The following is a 23,285-nucleotide window of genomic DNA, read 5'->3' on the forward strand; positions in this document are numbered from 1 at the left end:
ACAATCCATGGTGCGCTTCTGCCAGTAAATCAATTACCTTGGATCCTGCGAGTGATATTTGGGAGAAAGGGAATAAGTAAAAGGTAGCTTTCGATTAGTATATTAGTTGCCGTTCACTAATAGCTTTGATCACACGATTTTTGGCTGTAGTTTCGATAATGATTGATTTCTACGTCGTCGAAGGATTAAAACATTATGAAACAAAGTACCCAGGGGAAAGAATTTCATGCATCCACAATGAGCACTGTAAACATCATGAACATACTGAAAAGGTAAATGGAAAACGAGATACAGAGAGCGCAGGACCGAGATGTGTGGTGAAGCCACACCACAGTCCAGCAGCAAAGCGTCGAGGGAAAGTATTTCTGGTGAATGCTTTTCCTGTGAAGCCGGACAATACAGTGACCGCACCGTTCGGTGCAAGCTGCATTCGTACCAACAACAACAAAGCATCGTCCGCGGTACGCTGCGTACGAACGAACGAACGACAGCAGCACATGGCCATGGGATGATGATTTTCGGTGGCGTTGGTAGGACGAAAACAGCTGGTTTTGTTTACGGTTCCGTGTGCCCCGCCGTTGAGTGAGTAGATGACGCGAGCGAGAATGAGAACCGGATCTCGTATGGACAATGTGGAGCCGGCAGTGCCTGTGCACAAAAGAGGGATGGGAAAACCTCGGTTCTGGGTTGGTATGAGCGAAATAGGTGCACGAAATGCGAGTAGAGATGCGAGAGCAACATAACAAACGGGGAGAGTGAGAGTGATTCCAATTTATGCTTCGTATGCGTATGCGTCCCGTGGACGGTTCCCCAGGAGGAGGAGAAGGAGGAGGAGGTGGATCGAGGAAGAGTTGGAGGCGCGGCTTTTGGTTTGTTTGTTTAGCATAAGAGGCCAAGGCAGATCGGTGGATCGTTGGCGTAAGGAAGGTTGATACCGTTAGACTGGCGGGAGGGCGACCGCTGCCATTTGTTTATGGTTGCGCTCCTAGGCAACGATTTGGATTTGTGTGTGCGTGTGCTGGTTACTTGGATAAAACGCAGTTACTGTGCGTCAGCGTACGCAGAAGCAACTAGCGTTGTTTATATTCTAGTTTTTTATGCTATGGGGCACTCCCAACACCAAATTCCAGTCATTCGCACAAGACTTTGAGAAACATGGGAGATTGTTGTGATTCTGGAGCTGAGATGCATCTGATAATAATGATAAACAAGCTGATTGTACCTTTCACTGTACTGGACTGGAAAGATGGATGGATCGATGGATTTATAGAGGAACTCTAGTGTGGAAAGATTAAGTATAACCTACAATCTTAATCAAAGTAATCAGTCTTTGGTACGTTATTAGGCTGATTGATTGTTGACATTTTTGGTTAAAACGGAATTCGGGAAAATGGATCACATCTTCTGAACTCCTTGATCAATAAATGTGATAAAATTGCATAAGATCGTTTTTGATTAGGAACCGTAGCTCGTAAAGGGCGTTGCGTTGGAGCAATTAGGAGATTAGACGTAATGAAGGTGTTCATAAATCATACGAAACTGCTTCCTTTGGATCTACCATACAGTTTGATTGTTCAACAATCTAACGAATCGTTGAAGGGTCTTTCTTTCGTCCGTCTTTAGCGGCGAAAGGAATAAAGTCTTCATGAATGATTCTGCTCGTAATTGGCGAGGGTCGAAATCATACGCCGTAAACCGATCTACCGCCAGATTGTTGAAAACATTTCCAACCCCGCTGATGATGAAGCGCCCAATGGTGTGGGTGAGGATCGAAAGTGAAACAACGGTCGATCGATTGCGGTCGCGTGTCGGGTTGCTGGCCGTTTGGAAACGCAGTTGCTTGATAAGAGCTATAAAACGTTTCACTTTTCATGTGCTGCCTCGAAGCTCTTTTAGTGCCCGTTTCTTTGCTCCTCGTGATCTCTCATTGCACACACATGCAACACGCCGTTGCACGGTAAAGATATGGTCGAGTGAGATCGTCGTATTTTGGAGAAACATTTTTGTTTTTCCTTGGGCAGGTGCGATGTGGTGGAAAAGCACTTGTTTATAACAGAAACCGTTCGATAATTGGCCCTGCAACTCCATGAATATGCGGGTTTTATCTTACAAAATGTTGTGTTGGCATTTGTCGCCAACAACTACCGTGACTGTGTCAGTGTGATCTTTTGTATGCGGCACCACAAACCTCATTTCGATCATCTGCGCAGATGTTTTATGCTTCTTCGTAGTGTTGGCCTTCTCTCGCCCAGTCGGCATGCCACCGGTGTGACGTCATCTCTATTGGCGCTGTTGGGGCTCTCTGAGCAAAGAGCAGCGATTGTGTGAGAGAGAGAGAGAGAGCCGTCCCCCGGTCTACCATGAGATGGGTTGTAGTGTGGAGCAAACAAAAAAAACTACAAGGATCGGCTTCAGTTAACGTTAGCAGGCTGAGAGCGTTAGAAGACTGTTAGCAGAGGGAAAAGTACTACAACTCGCCGTTGCAGCACGCAGTTTAGTCCAGGAGGATACAGGCAGGGTTTGTTTTTGGTGTTCGTGTTATTTGAAAAGTTGCCAGCGATTCTGGCTGAGAGTCGTTCGTGGGGGATATTTGTGAACACTTTCGTTTGTGACCATCGGCACCGACAAGGTAAGTAGTAGCCGAGAGCGAGTTGCGGATAAATACCATTTTTGTCCGTAAAATGTGTTTAGTCATCACGATTTGTGCAAAACTGCAATAGTGCACTACGATGCTTTGTGTGCGGTTTAGTCGCTTGTCGGTTACGAGAGCACTGACGTGGTGGTAGCAAGCTGTTGGGCAGTGAAAAAGTGTGGTGGAAAATGATCGAAGAAATTGGAAAATCGTCCGCAAAATCATCTGACACACACCACGGCGCACGGTACTGGTGGGGTGAGCTCATTTGTTTGTTCCGCGTTGAGCGTTAAGGCACAGGGGAAGAAAGTGGCTGTGGCTGTAAACGAAGGGGTGGAAAATACATCGCATGCTCCGAGATTTTGCGCAATTTGTTTTGCTCTCCTCGCATGTTTCGCTCTTTCTCTCGCTGGTTGCTCTTTTTTACGGGTTCATAATACACAGAGAGACAGAGCGAGAAAGAGAGCAAGTGAGCATACGTGGACGTGGGTTAGTGGCGAGCATGCCGCGTGCGGCGTTTTGTTTTGATTCTCCTCGATCAAAAAGATGCTGGTTAATGTTGGTTAACGAGTGTTTCAATTACACAAAAATTCAATAATTATTCAAAGCTGATAGCGGATTGTTTTGAGGTAAACAGTGAATAACGTAGGTAGAATGAAATTTGTCGTCATCAACCGGCAAGATTACGGGCGACTGCTTTGCGCAGTAGATCCGGACCAGCACGTGCAAAACCTGTTGGTCGTGCAGTCAGCCAAACGCGTCATAGATGAGTTCAAGGTTACGGTCGAGGGGCTGGTTACAGCATGAATGCTAGTTACTATTTTGGAACAAACACAGACACATGCAACACGTAACCAAGCCAAGCCGGTCGTTACTTACCTCCTTTGAGTGTGATTGGTTATTGGTTCACCTGGTAGGATGGTTCAGCATACGTATATAAAGCAGACAACCTCTGAATGGTACGATTTGGTTGGTAGTGATGTTGTTTTTAGAAACAATGTTGTTCTTATGTTACCCTGCATCCACACTGTGAGATTATCTGCTGAAATGTATGGAAAGGACTCATATTTTTACTAGATTATCTCATAGATTTGCTAGTTCTTTTTTGTGTCTTTGAGCTTTGCGATGTTTTTGTGGATATCATTTCACCAATATTTGGAAAAGTATTCAGATGTTTTAGTTTTAAAGAAAAAGACAAGGATGTCTTATAAAATATAAAGAAAGGTAAAACAGAAATCAGTGAAATTCCATTTCTCTCTGTAATTCATACTCTGGAATTTCAAAGAACCTCATAGTGTGGTTTGCTGGGTTAAGAAGATAAAAGAAAAGATAGAAGCTAACTGTTCGCTCATTGCGGAATTGTCATTGCTTGTTTTTGATGAACTGCTGTGTTAGGACGGAAATGGTAACGAAACGATGATCACAAACACAAGAAACCAGTGGGCGGACAAACACACAACACCGAATGAATCCAGGCAGGGGGATGGTACAAGGATGAATGAAGGATGTTTTTTTTGTTCTCATTTCTTTTCTTCAATTATTTACAACAAAAGTCTCTTCATAATGTTAACAGGTTAAAAGAGTTGTCTTACAAGCTAGTACGCACGCTCCTCATCCACATTTCCCTTCCATCTCTTCACTTTTGCTTGCTTATCATTAAAACGGATCATTTTCGCTGGATGTTTCGTTAATAAGATGATGGTTTTACGCATAAAACACGCTGGGAAACAAGTTGCGAAAGGAAGGGTAAATTTGTCGAAACAAACGCGAATTGAATTGAAGCTGAAAGGATTCCAAATTCCGATCAGCAACGGGGGAGCATTACCAACCCACCTCCGTGCTGCACTGCAAACTGGCGAGTTTCCATTTCGCCCTTAAACAAGCTTCCGTTGGACGTACTTAACGATAAAGGGGATTTGTACTTGCAATCATGGGAAAAGATGGTGCCTAACGGGCCGCCAATCGGAAGTTAAGGTGGAGCAGGACGACAGAAACTCGACTCTAATTCAGTGCAGTTCACGGAGAATCGGGGAGGGCATGTGGGCATGCGATGTTTTCGATGGTGGTTCGTGAGCTCGCCCACCACACAACTTGCGTTCGATCTCGCACGCAACTAGCAATCGCTTGCATGCAAAAGGGATTTGAAATTGCTGCCTCCCAATAAAACGTTGAGCAGACCTTGCGTTGAGGCGATGGTAGAATTGGCCTGATAAAACTTAAATTTAGCTGTTCCGAGGACACACCCCCGGGAGATGGGCCAGTATAGGGACGGGACTTCCACTTGGGACGGGTTTGCCAAACTCTTTCAAGGATATGAGAACGCGCGCAGGATGATCAATAAGAGGGGGTTCACCTAGTCGGTGAGGTTTGTTCGTTCGAGTTTGTATTCTGTTTGTGGAAATGTGTTTAATCACCATGGGGAGTTTCCAGGGTCGCCTGTTCCAGGTGACCGTGCAGCTTGAAGTACAGACTGTGTACGGTTTCATCCACACCGATCGGTATCGTTTGCGCTCCGTGCAGATCGTGTTCGGACACTAGGGACGTCTGGAAGGATGAAGAAAATAGAGAAGTTGTAGTAGAAGTCATTGTAATCGGCCCCGGTAATGTTTTCGTGGCATACCAAAAGTGGATTGCTGCCAAAGTCCCGGTCGATCTCAAACTGTATCACGCGACCACCGGTTTTGTAAGCGAGCTCATGCAGTCCGGTTTGATTGTCCAACCGTTGGTTGGTATCCATTTCATCGCCGAACCACAGGATGTATAGCTGAAGGTGTGACAAACAAAACAAAATCAGCGAAGAGCTGGAATGCACACGGAACACGAGTGTGCCCTCTACTTACCCGGATTCGCTTCTTCAGCAACGTGAGAGCGGTCATTCGGGAAAGCTGTGGATCGGTTGTGGACTTGCTGGTGGCCAGGAAGATGGCACTATCGTACGGCACCTCCTGTGAGGTGCGCAGAATACCGTAGTACTCGCTACCGCCTCGATCGTAGCTTGGCTGCAGCTGGTTGATCGCTTCCATTAGGCTTTTCGTGTTGCGGAATGCGATCGATTTGGAGATTCCTGCGGGTGGAAAAGTACAATATTAAAAGGAGAATCTAACCACTCTTGTAAATAAAACTACGGATGGTTGGAAAACTATGTCACCTCACGATTTGACTTTGGTTTGAAATTTGAAACACAAACACAAAAGAAGCATATCGTTTCTCGGTGTAGATGGGAACATTGTGGGAACGCCAAATGGATGGTTGTTACATGAAGTGGTACGTGCGTGCTGAAATCTTATGCACGACACTGGACGCCTACCGTACGTGCCTTCAGGGGAGCAAGTTTATGCTTACTTACCGGTGCCATTGTACCGCAGCAAGATGGCATCCATCGGGGACTTGGGGACGAGCGATGCGTCGAGCACTTTCTTCGTGAAGACGAGCGAATCATTGGACGCGTCGACCAGAAAGGCGATCGGCCATCGCAGATTCTTATCGACGATCAGCCGCGACAACAGCTCGGTTTTGGAGATTTTGCTCTCATCGATCGCCGGATATGCCGGTGCTTTGGTCGGAATATGCACTGAGACCACCGATGGCGAATCAACATCCGAAGGCAATGAGGAAGGAATGGTGGTCGTTGTTACCAACACGTCCTCTTCCTGTGATTCTTCTACACTGTTTTCTCCATCGTTGGTCTCGGTGGAATCGAACCGGCTTGCAATGCCACCACCACCACCACCACCACTGCTACTATTTGAAGGCTCGGCACTGTCGTTGTTGGCACCATTGGCACCGGTGCTGCTATCAGTGCGAGTGTAAAGCAAGTTTGTTGTCTCCTCGGACGGCGTTTCGTGATGATGGTGCCGATGGTGATCCAGTGCACGGCTGGACGAACCACCGACTGGTTCATCTCGTGCCGTCTGCTCCCCAGGATGCTGATCACTTACGAATGCCTGCGCAACACTGGCCCGTGCCTCGTGATCCACGGGTTGCGGTGACTGCGGAACGGTCGGTTGCAGCTCGGCACTATCGTTCCGCTCAAGGCTACTGGGCTCGACCGTGTCGGCGATGGTGCTGGTGGTGAAGTAAACATCATCGTCCATCATCGCTTCGGAACTGTTGAACCGACCACCGTAGGCACGGTCCTTCTCCTCTATGCTCTCTAGCTCCATGCCACTGGTCTTCATCTCGATCGACGCACTACCACCGTAGTCCGACTGATGGTCCTTTGGCTGTTGATAGTAGACCGTGTCTAGCAGGGCACTGGGTTGGGCGGGTTGGGCTGGTGGCGCCGCTGCTGCTGCACCGTTGAAGCTGGGCGACACAGTGGCCGGTGGTTCATCCACCGTTGGTCCACCGTAACCGAGCAGTGAACCGCCGGCACTCGCGTAGGGACTAGAGTAATCGTAACGCCCATCGTCCTCGAGCAGCTCGAGGGCCGATGATTGGCGTGAGATGGACACTAACGCTAACAGTAACACTAAGATCGGTGGATACATGTTCCGGGTCTAGGCTAGACTGTTCGGACACACGAACAACGTCGTTGATTCGCACGCACCAATTACACACGCAAACACTCGCACTCTGCTGCACAAAATCTTCAAACCAATGGTAAGATTCCACTTTTTGCCAGTACTGGTATTGTTCGTTTCCGGTTCTCCATTCAGGAGGTACGCACTGTCCGCTCAGATCTGCAAACTGGGAAGGGGTGGGGGGGTGGGGATGGTAAAAACATGAAGCAGCATTAAACTTATGTTCGAGCACAATGACAAATTATCACAACTTATGAGAGTTTTCGATGCAAATCGTTTATTTCTTGCGTCCTTTTGAATACCACCACCTGTAGTTCGAAGGGTTTCCGGTAGTGTTATGCTCCCGTTACGCTATAACACCGAGCCGTGAATGGCGCACAAGGTAGCGCGAGTGATCGTGCCACCTCCCTGTGTGCGCTTGGTACACCACCTTGCCTTGAACGTGCTCGCTCGCACCTTACTGAGGCTGTGTGGTGGTGGCTGTCTCTGGTTCGGGCCTACGGCAGCCAACTGTTGTAGTTGCAGTTGGTGGTGATTGTTGACGCCGACTGTCCAACGCCAGCGTGCGACCACCGACCCCGCTTCATTGACCGCCGCGGCTTTGCGGCCGAAGAAAAAAAAAAAAGCATAAACACAGCCATCACCTTTCTGTCACCAAAAGGTTTGGACACGTTATGTTGTTTTCTTCGTGCACATTCGGTCGGTTCCACGGTCAGTCGCGGGCTTTAATCATATGGTTTGGTCGCGGCCGGTCGGTATCGAACGGTGTCTCGACACTTGTTGTTGTTGTTGTTGTTGTTGTTGTCCAACCCAGTTACAGCACCCAGTTCGTTGCCTGGTGACCGGTTTCCTCTGCAGCCTGCCACAACGCTCAACGATATAATGGCCGCGAATGAATAATCGACAGCGAACTGATTATAATTTATCAATCACGCATCATGTCTCCGGCGGACTGGCGTTGATGTTGGTGCTGCCGTGTTGAATGTGTGTTGTGTCGCCTTTCGCACTCGGCCACTCACTGGCCGAGCTGCCTAAAATAACCTGAACAACAAACCAACTAGCACCAACCCTTCCCTTTTGCGCGCGTTAATGATCACGGTTCGTGATTGTCGTGAGCGACGGTAAGCCACGTGTTTAGCTGGCATTACAATCGTTTTGGCAGTTCTGGGTAGAGGATCGAAACTTCTGGACAATTTGCGAACAAATGTGGATCGTTTCTTGGCTCCTCTACGCACTGATCGCGGTGTGATGGCTTATGAAATGTGTTACGAAATTCACGGTGCTTGATCTGCGTTGGGAACAGGGCAACCTTAAGATCGAGGAAGTGGCGCTCAGATCGCTCACCATCGCGCGATCAGCGCATCTCGTGAGATACACGTGTAGGAAGCAGCGTGTAAAGCATGCTGGTGGCTACCACTTCCTTGCTTGTTGCCAATAGTATCGTACACCTTGACGTAACCTATATACGTGCTTGGTCGCATGGTCGTGCGTATGGAAAGACTAATGATGAAACACAATCGCGCGCAATCCTCCTACGAAAGGGCCGGATTTCCTTGACTCTTCGTCGCTTCTGCTAGCATTGAAGTCTTTTGTAGAATTGCGTGCATTGCGCCGATGCTTTTCAGTCCGGCAGTTGCTGTTGGTGCCGCTGGAAAACTCGGCGGCCTTATCGTGAGTGAATACTAAACGTGGCCTTTTATGTGGCTGTTTTGCGCGAAAGTCTTACGTTAATGATCGAAAATTGGGCATCATCAATCAGGCACCACGGCGTACGGATGAAAGTCCTGCCCGAAAGAAGTGAGTGGATCTGAGAGGCGGATTTTCTGTACATCTTTTCTCGTACAATCGCTCCATTTCAAAGACCACCTACCGCGTGGTGCGATGTTGTTACTATTTCTTCAATGGTGGTGCAGCCGTGGAGTCGATCTGTAAGGTTTCGCTGTTAAAAAAAAAAACACACACCCGATCGTGCAGCGCTATGACACGATGAGGCAATTATGTTTGAATTATGTTCTATGTGATTACTGTACTGCACCCGCTGTAGACAACCAGATCCCCCACGCTGGCTGCCGTGTGTTTAGTGTCGCAAAGGCACGTACCGCATGAACCCGGCCAGCAAACCGAACCCTGCTACTCCACATGTTTTGCATTTAAAGAACGGTACAGTGGTCGGCGCCCCAAAGAAAGCGTCTTCTGCTGATAGCTCGACCTACCGCTAACGCACGGTTGATTTGTGATGCTTTGAAAGTGACACTCGAGCGACACCTGCAAAATACTCTTGCGCCACATAGCGCACCGGAGGGAGGGGGGCGCCTCTGCCTCCCGCTGCTTCTTTCGGTCACGCCTCGCGGTCGCCGTCGCCGTCGCCGGGGAAGAACGATAAAATATGAGCCTAGCAGCGGGGAAGGACGGGCTGGGCGTGCGCGAAAGAGGCTATGCTGCTGCTGCCACCCTTTGGTTGCCGGGTGCATAGGACATTTCGCATTAGAATAATGGGACACCTTAAGGTCGGTGCCAGGAGTGTGCGGTGCAATGTGCTGTGCTGCAACTTTATTGCGCATTGTTGTGACCCTTTCACGGGATATGTCGGTCGGAAGAAATGGGTCTCGAAGGCTTTGTTGGGCGGGGGGGGGGGGGGGGGAAGGAGCGACAAAACTATGGAGCGTTGCTGCGCTCTTCGTCGCAACCAGAAGGAGACATGATGATTGAGATACTCTAGAGACCGCCCGACGTGCAATTGTACATTTGCACATTTGAATGTTAATGTTAACCAGACGCAGCGCAGCACCTATTCGTTACTCTGTGCGTCCGCTGTGTATCATTCCGGTAGTCTGTGGGACGTTGCGTGTTTGGGCTGGACAGCTCGGTAACTTACTAAGAACTGTACTCTGCGGTGCGCTCTCGCTTGCTCTCGATCATTTGCACATATTGCCTGTAAGCGATCTGAGACCCTTTCCCGTTGTTGAATGTTTCTTTGCTAAGGAATGTTACGGCCAATAATGTAATTGATTATTTCAGTTCTTGGTGGTGGCCCTTTGGTGGTGTTACCGTGAGAGATCCGCCCGAGCAGCAGCACTGTGGTTAGTTTCACGTTCGCGACATTTTGTCGCTACAGACCCCACGGTTGCGTGTGGTCGTCGTCGCCATCGTCGTCGTCGCTGAGAGGTAACCGGTGCCAGTGAAAGGCGTGTGTGACCTTCGGACGCTGGCAAGCATTACATCGCGCGAAAAGAAAAGGCCAGCCACACACCGGTGACTACCGGGGGGCTCCCAAAGATACGGTGGCCTGAGCCGTTCTTTTGTGGCCAGCGTTGTATGTTGTTGGATAGTGTGACACGTATCTCTCAGCGTGCCAGCGTCATCAGCAGTGCAGGACTGCTACTGGTTTCGAGATGCACTCTACCACTAGGATTGATATTAGTGAGGGGTCCTTTTTTTACAAGCTTGGGCCTCGTTTGTCGCGTTACTTCATTCGCTCATTCATTCGGTGATCAACTGGTTACTGGAGAGAAAATCCCCGGGAAGCTTGTTTGTTTGGCTCTGTGGCCATGCTAAGATGCTAAACAGCAATCTTCCAAAAAGCAATCCTAAACGACAAAAAAAGGGGCAGGGGGACTGAGCTGATCACATGACGTGAGTGACGCAGCGAAATTCGTGCGAAACCTTCTTCCGAACTGCTTGTTGGTCGCCGAACTGCTTGATGGCCGCAGGTCTTCACGCAGACACCTATTGCATAAGTGCTTTCTTCAATGCGATACGTTGCTGAGTATTTCGCTAGCATCGTAAGGATAAATCGGATCCTCTCTTTGTATTAATAGGACATGCTTTCGTTGAAAGTTTAAAAATAGTTTTAAAATAGTCTTGCTGACGGGAATGCACCGAGAACGACCGATTCCGCCAACCATTTGCGGGATTCCCGGTGCCGGCATCGAATCAATAGTGCAAAACCGCAATCAGAGATTGCCCTTGCGGTTGTCACATTAGTTTGCCGGAGGTTGCGGCCTGACATTCTATGCTTCTGCAACGGTGCAACCCTCCTGGTTGTTCCGGCACCAGGATGCAACAAATTCTTCCCCCCCCAGCCAGCTTAGTTTCGCGGTTCCAGTGGTGTGGTGGTGCTGTTTTGCGTTCTCCCGTGCCCGGATGTGGCACCACCACTGAGGTCTCTGAGGTATTATTCTATGCCTGTCGTATTTTGTCACATTTGGGTAGCTTCTGGTAGCTGGTCGTATTCTAGGCATCGCTGCTACTGCCGGTGCCTTCAATCAACCAGTTCTCCTATGCAAAGTAGAACGGTCCGGGTGACGGCGACATATGCGCCGAGGTTACTGGACCACCACCATCACCATTCGGTGTCAGCACTGACCAGCACAACAGAGCACGCTCGGCGTAGCGTCTACATATTATATGGCACTTTATTTTTTTGCTGCACCGGACTCACCGACGGTTCGGTCTGAATTTGAAACACGGATGCCAGGCACGCAATGACACGCCGTTCGAGCCCTTGGATTGGTTTTTTCTAGTTTTATACAGTCTAGGCGTTCAGGTTTTGTTGGTTTTGTTGGTCGGCAAATCAGCAGCTCTGCACGAAACAACGTGTTTTGTTTTTTTTTTTATGGTTTCAGTTGCTACCTTTTCCTGCTGTAGTCTTGGGTTGTCGCTGAAAAAAAAAAGAAACGGACGCCGTGAGAACGGATCGGCAACGGTCAAGGCAGTACCGGTGGCCGGTGGTATTATTCCCAGCGTGAGATCAGCCTCGCTGCTCAGTCGATACGTCCGTGATCAGTGAAATAGGCCGACGGAGTGCAAGGAATGCTATTTGCGCGGTTTTGGGTTTTTTTGTTTAGTTTTCCGGGCGATTTTCGAGACCATGAGCCCAGCCCAGATTCCGGGCTCTGCTGCTAAGTGAAGTGTCAACAGCAGCCAGCGCGAGACACCGACACCGTCCGGAGGTCCAAAAATTGGCGCAACGTCGCCGCCGGGCGGGGCAGGAACGTTACAGTGACAGTGAGAAAGAAAGATATTAGCACCTGGGGCACGATTTGCGTTGCCTGCCGGTGTCCAACAACCATTAACAATCATCTGCTGCTGCTGCTTGCTAGCGGCCATTTGACGTGAAACGAGTTTGAAGTGGCTGAACGCGTCGACAGCGGGGCGGCGGATGCACGGTGTAGTGGATGACAAATGCTCGCTCGGGAGACACAGGGGGGGTATGTTGCTGTCTTCACCATCGTGTCCCGGTGGACGCGATAAATAATAATAAAAAGTCCCCAAAAAACCGGTCCCCACGATGATGATGATGATGATGATGATGGCTTAGGGTGGGGCGTGTGCAATAACCAACAACCGGCTCCTTTCTGGAGGGCCTCTTGTTTGTTTGGCTCAGGCTTTGGTTTCTTTCGGGCAGCAGCAACAACGCTAGGTGCGGTTGAAGACGGCATTCAGGTTCTCTAGCGCGGAACGTTCTAGAGGCTAGCGATCACCTTCGCTGCTGGGAACAATCTGTTGCAAAGGTCCCAGCTGCCCAGCCTTGTAACTGATAAGAGAGATACATCGACGATGGCGCGTGTTGTAAGATCCCTCTAGGCATCGGCTCCGATTTGTGTCATCGTCACGTGACCCGCATGGGATTCGGCATTTCGTAGATACCACCATTTAATGCTACCACCTGACCCGATGACGACATACTTGCTGCGAGGATCGCGCACAACAGCATTCGAAGAAATGTTGCGTCTAAGCTGCACGCCGATGGTCCGGTCCGGAGATCGGGAGATAAGCCCTTCAGCAGCGCGCTTGCTAGCCGCTGCTCTGCTGTCCAAGGCTCTGGCCGTCTTTTATGGTCTTAGATCAATGCGCTACGTCGCGTGAACTTCCAATGGTCAGGACGACAAGAAGAGTGAAGAGGGGGGAGGAGCAGGGACTCCTTGTTGCGATCAAAGCGTGTGAAGATTTCACCGCCGCCGCCGCCGCTGGTCGATTAGCCGTAGAAGCTAATTACTCAACTCCGCTGCTGCCGTTGGTCCGTTTGGCATTTGTCTGTTTGACCTTTGGAAGCTGAACCTGAGCACTGTACGCTGTCCACCGCGGTGGAAACGGTGGGATTGTGGATTGGGTAATGGTTGGTGCATCGATGACCAGGCGGCTGGCCGGGTGAATTCTGACGATTCCAGGCACGCAAACACTCGCGGCTACCCGCGGATCAAAACCCTGTACGAATGATGCGCAGTGTTTGAATTGGCCAGTAGAAGCCAGGCAGCCAGGCAAGGTGGTAAGGCAGGTCAAGTCCAGCCTGAGCCGCGATATGACTTTGGTTTGGTTTGAACTTTGTTGCCGAGGTCCGTCCATCCGTCCTCTCTGGCCGGACTGATACAGCGCGCGCGCGCGCGTTTTGGCATCACATTCCATGTAGCAACATAATTCTCATCTCACGAAACCTCCAGCCAGCCAGCCAGCCAGCCAGCCGGCCAGCACAATGTGATGAGGCCGCACACACAATGTGCCCATAGTGGCGGCCGGGGTCTGCCGCTAGCCAAGCCCTGATGGACCTTGTGCCATGGAGACGCCTTAGCCTCACAGCCATCATCCAGCAACACCGCGTGAACGCACACACCGCGAACGCATCGAGAGAGGTCTTGGCGCGCCCCACGACCTGGCCACCACCACAAAGGGGCGGGAGGGAGGGCTTTGGTGGGTGTGCGGTCTGTGGTCGCTCCCACAACAACAACACGTTCGTGGTCTCTCTCGGCGAGGAGGGTGGTGATGGTGGTTGTGTGTAATTGATCTTTTCTCGTGGCGCAAAAGAGAGCCAAAGTGCGGATAGTAATGATCCGGGCACTGCCGTGCACCACCAACATGGCGGCCTAGGCGTATTACGTAAGGACAAGTGAATTCATCGCTAGACATACCACCATCGTGGAGCGAGATGAGAAATGGGGTGCGGTGTGTGAAGGAGAAGGTGTTGAAAAGAATGTATACAAAATATGCGAGACCCACACCGCTTGTGTGTTTTTTTTTTCGAGACGGCATCAGATCAGGCGAGCGCTACCAACGTCAGCGATCTCTGTGTGCTCTCGAGAAGAGCTTGGGAAAATCAGCGCGTTTTGGGCATGGGAAAAGCAGAAAGAGTGACGCGACGCGCCACGTCCTTGGTAGGAAATAGTGGCCAGCATGGAGAAGAAGACTCACTTGTGTGACTTTCTCTGAGCTGAAATCCAACGAAACAAGCACCAGCAAGATGAGCTTATGGATTATGGATTAAGTAGTTCAAGTATTGGTGTCAATATGTAGGATTGGGGGTTGAGTACTGGGTGCCACAGTAGGTGACACTCCAGTAGGTGCTCAATACAAGTCTGAAGTCTCAAGTCTGAGGTCCTCCTTTTTGTCTGAATCTGATGGTCCTCCTTTTTTTTTGGCGCTCAAGCGTTGTCCACCCATTGTCCAATGTCCTCCAACGACGTATGGGGTTTATTTGTTTGTGAAGCCCTCTGTCTTTGGTCTTGAGAATGGCAGACGATCGCTTGACCCGCAGTACACTGGTCTTTGTCCTTCCAAGATAATGGAATGGAACACAATGATCCAAATGGAGACGAAGCGAGTAGTAGGACTTCAGTTCATTTCAGCGTTCCTAAGGTCCATTTCAGTGGGTGATAACTTCTTGCTCAAGAGTTATCGTGTTAAAAAAAAAACCAGTTCGAATTCGCTCTCCACACTCCGGTTGATTCCCGTAGGCCACCTAGGGCCATAGGAAAGCAGAGGCCCAAACTTACAGCACACGCCCGTACACGTTCGGGCGACGAATTTGGGCTTCTTTCTCTCCAGCAATTCGCGATCTCGCTGTCTCAACCTCCTCCCGCAGTAGTTTGGGGCCAGCCAGGTGGTGGTGCCCGGGTATTCACCGAGCGCGACCACGGCACTGGACCTCCCCTCCCTGCACCAGTACGTCATGTGGAACCATTTCGGTGCTCGCGCCGGGCTCTTTTCGAATGTATTTTCGACGATCGCTCGCGAGCGTCGCTGAGCGGCGAGGATTGGCGGGATGGTGGAGGCTTTTTGGAGGCGGCTCAAGGAGGAGCCGCACCCTCGCCCCATATTTAGTCACGAAACGGTGCGACAGGTTTAGCTTGAAACAACAACAGCAGCAACAGCAGCAGCAGCAGCAGCAGCAAGTAGCAGCCGCGAAAGAAATAAAAACAAAACAAACGGGACAAGAAGGAGAGGGCCGCCTGATATGGCCCATGGTGTGCGAGCCTCGTGGGGCTCGCGTCGTGTGCGGATGGAGCTGACAGAAACCGGTCCTTCCCCTTCGCAACGGCCGGCAGCAGCAGCAGCAGCAGCTGCGAAGTCCGCGGCGCTCGGTCCGGTGGAGGCTGCATTACGAATTTGAATGATCGAAGATTCACGCAGCAGCAATGTTTCCGGCGAGGAACACGAGGGGCAATACACACGCAGAAGGGCTGAGCTGCCAATCAAAAATGACCTTAATTATGAAATCAATCTCCAGGTCGGCCGACGATATGTCACGTGAGCCACTGAGGCTGTCGAAACAGCATCGACGGTGCCTCAAACGCCCTCTGGCCTCTTGCTCTCTCTCTCTCTCTCTCTCTCTCTCTCGAGGTGACCTGCTTCCTTAGCGTGACCGTGCTCCTCTGCTGCTGCTGCTGCTTGGTGCTTGCGACAGAGGGCTGATTGTAGATAATGATCCCGTCATTAACGATGATTCGGTAACTGATCGATCAAGGGCGAGACGGTGTGTCACCAGGACCAGAACCAGGATTCAGAGGCTTCTTATACTGTGAATGCGGGTCTCGCTCGCCTGATGGGCCTGATGACACATCGACAGATCCTCCGGTACCGGCCGGTGTCCGGCTGTTGGAACCGGTTACCACGGTGTTCGACAGGACCGACACCAACACCATTAGCATGCAGTTTTCGCCACAATAATTGACCCTCGATTGACCGCTGCCGCAGCAGCAGCAGCAGCGCAAAATGTATGCACATCGAGTTCCGTGGCACGGTGGAAAACAGGAAGGATAAGAGAAATGGAATGTACCGTAACTTGCCACCGCTACTCGCGCTTTTGGGTGCCACCATTTGCCTCGGTATCTCGAGATCGTGCAAGTCCCTTTTTTGTTTGCATTTTTGGTATTTTTTTTTTCGAAAGGAAACCGTTTCAACTACATTCCAACTGAGGTTTTTTTTTATATGTGGGGAGCTTTCATGGAGAAGGCTCAGGGGCGTCGAAGAGGACAAGTCAGTCAGTCAGTCAGGCAGTCTGTTTGTGGTAGCCCTTGTTGCGTGGCAGCACAGGAATGATAATGGAATTCATTTCGTGGTGGCAGCGAGTGAGATGGACATGGTTAAGATTCCTTTCTTTTTCCGAATCCGAGAACTGTTTACTCTGGGTCGCTCTGTTTGGGTTGTTGGTTGGCCTGGCTCCCAAGGCAGCCCTACGTCCGTCCGTATGTCAAATGTCCAAAAAGCCGGGCCACAAAAACCGGTCCGTTGGCGAGTAGTCGCGTTTTTTTCGCGAAGCTGACGAAGCTGCTAAAGGATTACACACGCGGGCTTAACTCGCGACTGTCACTGGCACCGACTGAGGTCGCACCACAACTGGACGGAAGGAAGGAAGGAAGTTGCTCTGCTCTGTTCATCGTTGGCTCCCAAAAAGTCGCCTTTTTTGAGGCTGATGCTATCAATCCTGAAGAGGCAATAGGGCTCGAAACCAACGATTGTCGCGTGTGCCTTGTGCGACGTGATGGCGAAAACGAAAAGGGGGATGTCATTCGCACCGTGACCACCGAGCCTGGGTCACTAATCAGTATGAGTGATTGCGGTGCCATGCAGTGAGGCCAGCCGAGATCGATCTTACGCCGCCTTCTGCTTTACTTGATTGCATCAAACGCAGCAATGGATCTAGATTGTGCGCCCGCCAGCGTGTTGGTTGCCAGCATCGGAAACAACCTGCAGCCTGGACTGTGGGATTTGTTGTTGCTCCAACACGTCTGTGGTAAGCGTCGTCAGTCCACCTACACGTCGTCGTCGTCGTTGGTCGATCAGTCGAGACAGATAGAGGTGTGCATGAGTCCAACCAGTATCAGGTGGTACCGATCAAGTGGGCCTGTTTGGTGAGTCCTGCCGTCGTGTGGCGTGTTGTCATGCACCGTGGCACGCAGCTAGTATGCACATGCCGGCTACGATCGCGCGCGCGCGCGCTCGCGACACCTGGATCGAATATGATCTCCACGATCGTTCGTTTGACGTTCTCACTGAGCTGATCGCACTCGCGCGGATTCCGAGAGGGCAGGTTTGGAGGGCAGTTCACTGAAACACATACACAACAGTCACCAGTCACCAGCACCAGTCACCACCACCGTTCTGCAGTTTCGTGCTCAGCAAGAAGAGATCAATGAGGTTGTGACTCGCGATATCGACAGATCACATATCGCGACCACATACCATACCACAGAGCGAAAACGCCAACGACAGCCAACACTGTGACAGGTGACCTGCACCTGATGCTCCATTTCATGATCTAAACTTTAGACACACGCGCGCCCTTCCTTTCTCACAAAGACACAAACAATCACAAGCACAAGCTGCTTCCGAAACCATTCAAGAAGCAATCCCTCAACTCGCAAGATTGGTTAGCAAAACAGCCATCTGCATTCGCCATTTTGTGCAGAGCACAAAACACACTTCTGTGAGCCTGTGTGCCCGTGTTGGGTGTTGCTGATTTGATGCTCCTTCTGGTGTCACGTCTGTTTAGAATCATGTAAAGCCCCTTCAAAACACCTTCACTTCAAACACTTTTGATCGATCGACGATCGATCCTTTTCCACGTAACTAACCTGACCGGACACGGCCGGACGACGTTCTTTTGCTGGTGGTAGGAGTGCGATTCACGATATGTCTGACGGCGATCCTCGGCGCGCGCGCGTTAATGGACGAAGGTGCGTGTTGATATGCCCCAAGACACTTCCAGTCCGCACGAGGGTTAAAATGAAATTGAAAGCGAACACGATCCTCCTATAAAGCTCGGCTGTCTGCCTGTGGCGTTCCGTGGGACGCGCGCTCTGTTGTTTGGGGGCGCCCCCGTAGCGCGCTCGGTGTTTGCCGGTGGGGGACCTCTCGGGTTCGGATCGGCTGTCCTTCGGTTTGCTCGTTCATGCGGTTGAGTTCATCCGACACGCACACGCTCGCGGCCACTGGGCCTCTGGGTTCATCATTGGCGGACATCGTGTTTTGGGGTCCAGCTGGCGTTGCAAATGATACAGACGCGCGCCAGGGATCGCGCGGGGCCTCAGATTAAAAGAATGGCACTTTCACACACGACCGGACCGAATGAGCGGACGAAACCAAGTAAAAGGACGAAAGGATCGTGCCGGTGGGATTGGTAAGAAGTTTCTTTTTTTTCTTCTTTCCCAGCCTTTTACTGATTGCCTCTTTGACCGATTACATCATCGGCCACGCGGCCACCAACCGTCCTTCCTTCTAGCCAACATCGGCAATACAATCCGCGATCGCGCGTTGCGCCCGAAATGGGAACTAATGCGCTGTGTTTTGTGCTGTGCCGCCACTGGCACTTCCTTTGCTGCCCGAAAATGGTGCTAACAAAGTCAAATTCGTAGCGGATCACCGGATCGGACTGCTTGTTGCCCTTAGATAAACCATTAAATGGTGAAAAGCGTGCTCAAGCGGCGCTCTCATCGTTTCCTGCTCTGTATCGTGCTGCTGTTGTTGTTGCTTCAACTAGGCCAACCGGCGATTGCTGTTCAATATTGGTCTTACTCTAGGCTAAAGTGGTGCTTGGGTAACTGTTCCAGAGGCAGGGAGAGCATTCGCCGAAATGTCAGAATCTGTCGACTTTCCCCCGAAAAGAAGGTCCATGCGCCGGTCCAGCCATTAAAAGCTCGCTGCTGCAGACCGTTGGGCCCGTTTTTTTTTTAGTTGGTATCTTACGGACGGAGCCGTATATATTAGAAAGATAGAGGAAGATAGAGTATAAACAGTAGAGGGAACAGGCATTTCCTCCTGCCCTCCGTTGGGCCCGTTGCCCGCTGCCAAAAAAGTGGATCGTGACATTTCGAACCGTGCCGTTGCTGCGTCACTCACTACTCGGTGAATGCGTTGTGCTGGCTGGCTGGCGGTGGTAGTATTTTGCTCGCCACTCCTCGCTAGCTTTTCTAGAGTTTTCTGCTTCTTTTGTGCACCCTTTTCAACTTCTCCGTCGCTTTCCTTCTGTTTCGGTCCTATGAAGTCTAATTAAGAGAATCCCCATCGATGATCATTCGATGATCGCTCGCTCGCTCGCTCGCTCGCTCGCTCGCTCGCTGGTCACACCGTCATTGATGGCGCTCGTTTTGCTGTTTGGTCCATGCTCAACTTCTGGACCTGGACGTGGACTGGACGTGGACTTTGGTGGACAACGACGATGGACGGTGCTGATCCACATTCGCGCGCGCGGAATCGCGATCCACATATTCTCATTCCAACCGGCTATCCCCGGGGGCTCCGAACCCCAGTATCGGCGGCGCGCCGCCCGGCAATTCTGGCGAACGAACCGGTTCACGGTGGCCCGGGGGGGCCCGAGAACGATTTGCAGCCGTGGAGCGTCTCGCGATCATAAGTCCTCCGAATTATGGTAATGCGATTTTGCGTGTCTCATTCTCTCTCCTCGAGCTCTGATGTTGTTGTTTGGAGATGGAGGAGGAGGAGGAAGAGAAGATTGTTCATATGTTTGCATCAATATCAAGATCGTTCCAAGATCGTGCTGGAACCCATCGACCAGTCGATGAAAAGGGAATGGGGGGGCCGCGAGGAGGTTTGTGAGTTAGTGAGAGGCAAGATTTAATTACAAAGTTCCTCCGTTCACCTACCCTTCTGGTGATGCTGGTCACTTTTTCTTGCCGATTATCGACTGTTACAGCAGCTATTTCTTCCTCTTTCTCGCTCACCGTGTGTGTTTCTCTCTCTCACTTACATTTATGCTCTATTCCATTTGAATTAAGAAAGCGATCGCCAGGTGCAGCTTGAAGTAAGCATGCCAAGTTATTCTAGTCGTGCGTAAAGATTTGTGTTTGTTCTTCAACATTCCTACTCGCCCCGATCCAATGCTTAAGGTTCACGTTATGACCCCGACGTACTTACGGTTCATTTGCTGCTGCTGCTGCTACTGTTGCTCGTAAGCTCGAAAGCTAGTAATCGATTTCAATAACACGTGCAATTAGACTATAATCGGAGATCGCCCCTAGTGGACTGAGCGGTGGCGTGATTTATGCACGTTTGTACGATCGTTACTGATTGTTCGCTCTGAGAGGCGCACTAGAAGGTCCCCTTTCGTTCGCATCTTCTCTCTCGCGTTCTCTCTCTCTGCTATCGCGATCGCGAAAGCGCGAAACCGGCTAGAAGCGGATGGCTAACCGTTTTCAAGGTCTAGGTTAGGACAGTAATTGGAAACACCACGGAAAGGCCACTCAACGGCAGCAACAGCAGCTGCTGGGTGGTCCACTGATGGAAGGTGATTCGTTTGTGCTACCATGACCAGGTGGTGATGAAAGGGGAAAAGCATTTCAGATCTACCTAGCCTCTGATGTCCGCCTGGCACCGCAAACACACATGGCACACACGTGAGTCGTGTCAAACAATGGGCGTTGCAAAAGAAGCGGCAGAGGAAGTGTAACACAATGGCGACAGCGCACTACACACCCAGGTTGATGTCGATAGCGATTAGTGATCGAGCGCGCTGGTTAATGGTGACCGGTTGACCAAACACAAGATGGTTTAAGCGCACTCTGGGGCATATTTTATGGGACATTCAAAATTGCGCACCCGTTATGAGAGGTTTGTACGGAGGAGGGAGGAAAAAAATGTTTTCAAAACACTCTCACACTGTGTGTTGTGTACTAGAAACGGTTTTCAGGTACATGCCAGGGACCGTGTCCGATCTTAGAAGCCATGCTGTTGTGCACCATTAACCGGTGGCAGCAACAACAGGCAACAACAGTGCGCGAGCGTCACTAATGAACGACAACCAATGAGAGAGAGATAGAGAGAGAGAGGGCAGGCAGGTTGTAAATAGTAACTTGAGCGACGACGATCTGCTGCTGCTGCTGATCGCCGGCCACAAGCCAGAGGAAGTGTAGCCACCGAGAGCACACCGAAGGCAAAGTTCTTCCCCCAAACCGCTGACATGTGTATTCTGTGGTGGGGACTGGTTGCACCTGTATGCAAATGCACTCCACCTCTCTGGCTCTAAACGGTGACAGGAGAGATGGAGGTGGCGGAGGGTGGGACTAATTGCCTAAGGATGATCGCGAATCGCTAAATGAGTTTGTTCGTTGTATGTAGAACGTACGATCAGTGGGGCAACGCATCATCACATCGGCGGCGCTAATGGATGACAAACGATGATCGTTTGTCTTGGCGCTGATCACACGGGGAGGGCGGACGGTTCAACTGGTGCACTTAATTTGTGTCATCTTCTCGTAATGCGATAAAGAGTTGACGTTGCTTGCCCTGCTCTTTGTTTTTTTTTTTCTGTTTGTTTGTCGTTCAGCCCTTTGATCGCTCGTGACGCGATCGTCGCAACAGGTTCCGGTTGTTGGTATTCTTTCCTTCCATTCCTTCCATTCCACTGTTGTTACATAATCAGCAGCCGGGAGCGATCATGTGCGGTGCTGCTGGTGGTTGGTGACTAGTGAAAGGTTCTATGTTTAGCGGAGTGGAACAGCCGCGCTCGTACGGCGCGCCCGGACACGATTATGGCCGCTGTTAGCGCTTGTCAGAAGGGCCTATTAAGATCTTAAAAAGCGAAACGTACTTACTCCGATGATGGATGGCGGAAGAGAACTTGAAAGGCGTGCTGCTGGCACCGGCTGTGACCGACCGGCCTTCGTTGGAGCAAAAAAAAAGGGGGTTCGTCGCTTCGCGAAATGAGTCTTTCGGTTGGCGAACGGAACGAAACGGCATTTAAGTTAAGCTGAGCCAGTTACTGCTCTATCCTGGATGTAGACCTTGAAACTACAAAAGGACACACTCGCACACACACTGGCATTCCCGTCGGAGTGCACACAGGATACCACCGGGTGTACCGGAACACGCATTAAACGCGATCTTTACACACCGCACTTTAGATCTTGCGAGAGAGAACGAGAGAGCGAGAGAGCGAGAGAACGAAAAAGTTTCGCACGCGACGAAGGACTGGTGATTGCGTCCGACCGGGAAACGCGCTTTTCGTATGTCCGGACCGGACCACGATCGATCATAAACTGACTCCCCGGTTGGCTCCGGTGCGGTGATCCGTTTCGAACACTCCTCGCTTCCATTCCAGAGCTGCTGCACGAGGTGCTGGAGGGGAGGGCGCAAAGGGAGAGGCCATATGGTTTGTTATGAGTGCCCACCCCTCCCCAGAGCCCTCAAACACCCACCTTCGCGCCCCCCATTGACGCGGGTGGGTTACTGTTGATCTTTCCAACCAAAAACCACAGAACAGAAGACACACGAAGCGCCAAAGAGCGAGCGAGTGTGTCAGAGGGAAACAGTAAAACACCAGCCTTTTTGGAGGAATTGGTTTTTGGGGGACTGGAGTCACACCGAACACGACGGCACTCGAGACATGTTAGTGGCCCACCCTTTCTTTTAGGTCACACCACACCCTCGATCGCTGGTTTTCGACAGAAGTGCCCGTGATTCAAGGCAATGACGATCGGGTTCGATAATAGGCCGGAGGAGGTGCAGAGGTCTGCACTGTACACTGATTTTGTTTCGCCGAAAACCAGGGTGCGGCCATTACCACCATCATCATCACCATCATCACCTGCGGCACACCTTTTGCTAAGGAGAAGCTGATAACAGGTTTAACATTGAAAGGTTCGTTCGCCGTTCGTCCTCTCTACTCGAGAAGCGCCACTAAACGACGTGTGGCATTGCGTAACGATTGCGACGCACCGGAAACTAGGCCCGGAGCTAGGTCCAGGGGGGAAAATGGTTTCAATATACGCAGTCGCAGCAGTTCCTATCAGGTCGCGTTTTTTGCCGCGTGCTTTGCTGATCGATAAGAGAGCTGCTCACTCATCGTTGCTTCCGCTGTTTGCCTTTTGTCACCGGGACCGGCACAAGGATGTCCTGTTGTA

At 50.8% G+C, this 23,285-nt stretch overlaps 2 protein-coding genes across 6 annotated transcripts in view; one reads left to right on the forward strand and one right to left on the reverse strand.

Annotated features, from left to right (window-relative positions):
- The window catches only part of LOC126572851 (uncharacterized), a 25,749-nt gene extending 3,363 nt beyond the window's left edge, over window positions 1-22,386 (reverse strand). Inside the window, exons 1-6 of one of the 5 annotated variants that reach the window (XM_050232536.1) lie at window positions 21,978-22,386; window positions 5,979-7,321; window positions 5,473-5,696; window positions 5,253-5,396; window positions 5,047-5,176; window positions 1-45 (exon numbers count right to left, since the gene is read on the reverse strand). The exon at window positions 1-45 is cut by the window's left edge and continues 219 nt beyond it. In XM_050232536.1, the coding sequence (XP_050088493.1) occupies window positions 1-45; window positions 5,047-5,176; window positions 5,253-5,396; window positions 5,473-5,696; window positions 5,979-7,122 (1,687 nt within the window). In that variant the 5' untranslated portion in view covers window positions 7,123-7,321; window positions 21,978-22,386. The other 4 variants (XM_050232539.1, XM_050232537.1, XM_050232535.1 and 1 more) reach the window with 4 other exon arrangements.
- Window positions 1-23,285, forward strand: part of LOC126572850 (mucin-17) — a 40,596-nt gene that overhangs the window by 4,116 nt on the left and 13,195 nt on the right. The window lies entirely within an intron of this gene.

The sequence above is a fragment of the Anopheles aquasalis genome, chromosome 2 (genome assembly GCF_943734665.1).
Source record: "Anopheles aquasalis chromosome 2, idAnoAquaMG_Q_19, whole genome shotgun sequence".
Lineage (NCBI taxonomy): Eukaryota > Metazoa > Arthropoda > Insecta > Diptera > Culicidae > Anopheles > Anopheles aquasalis.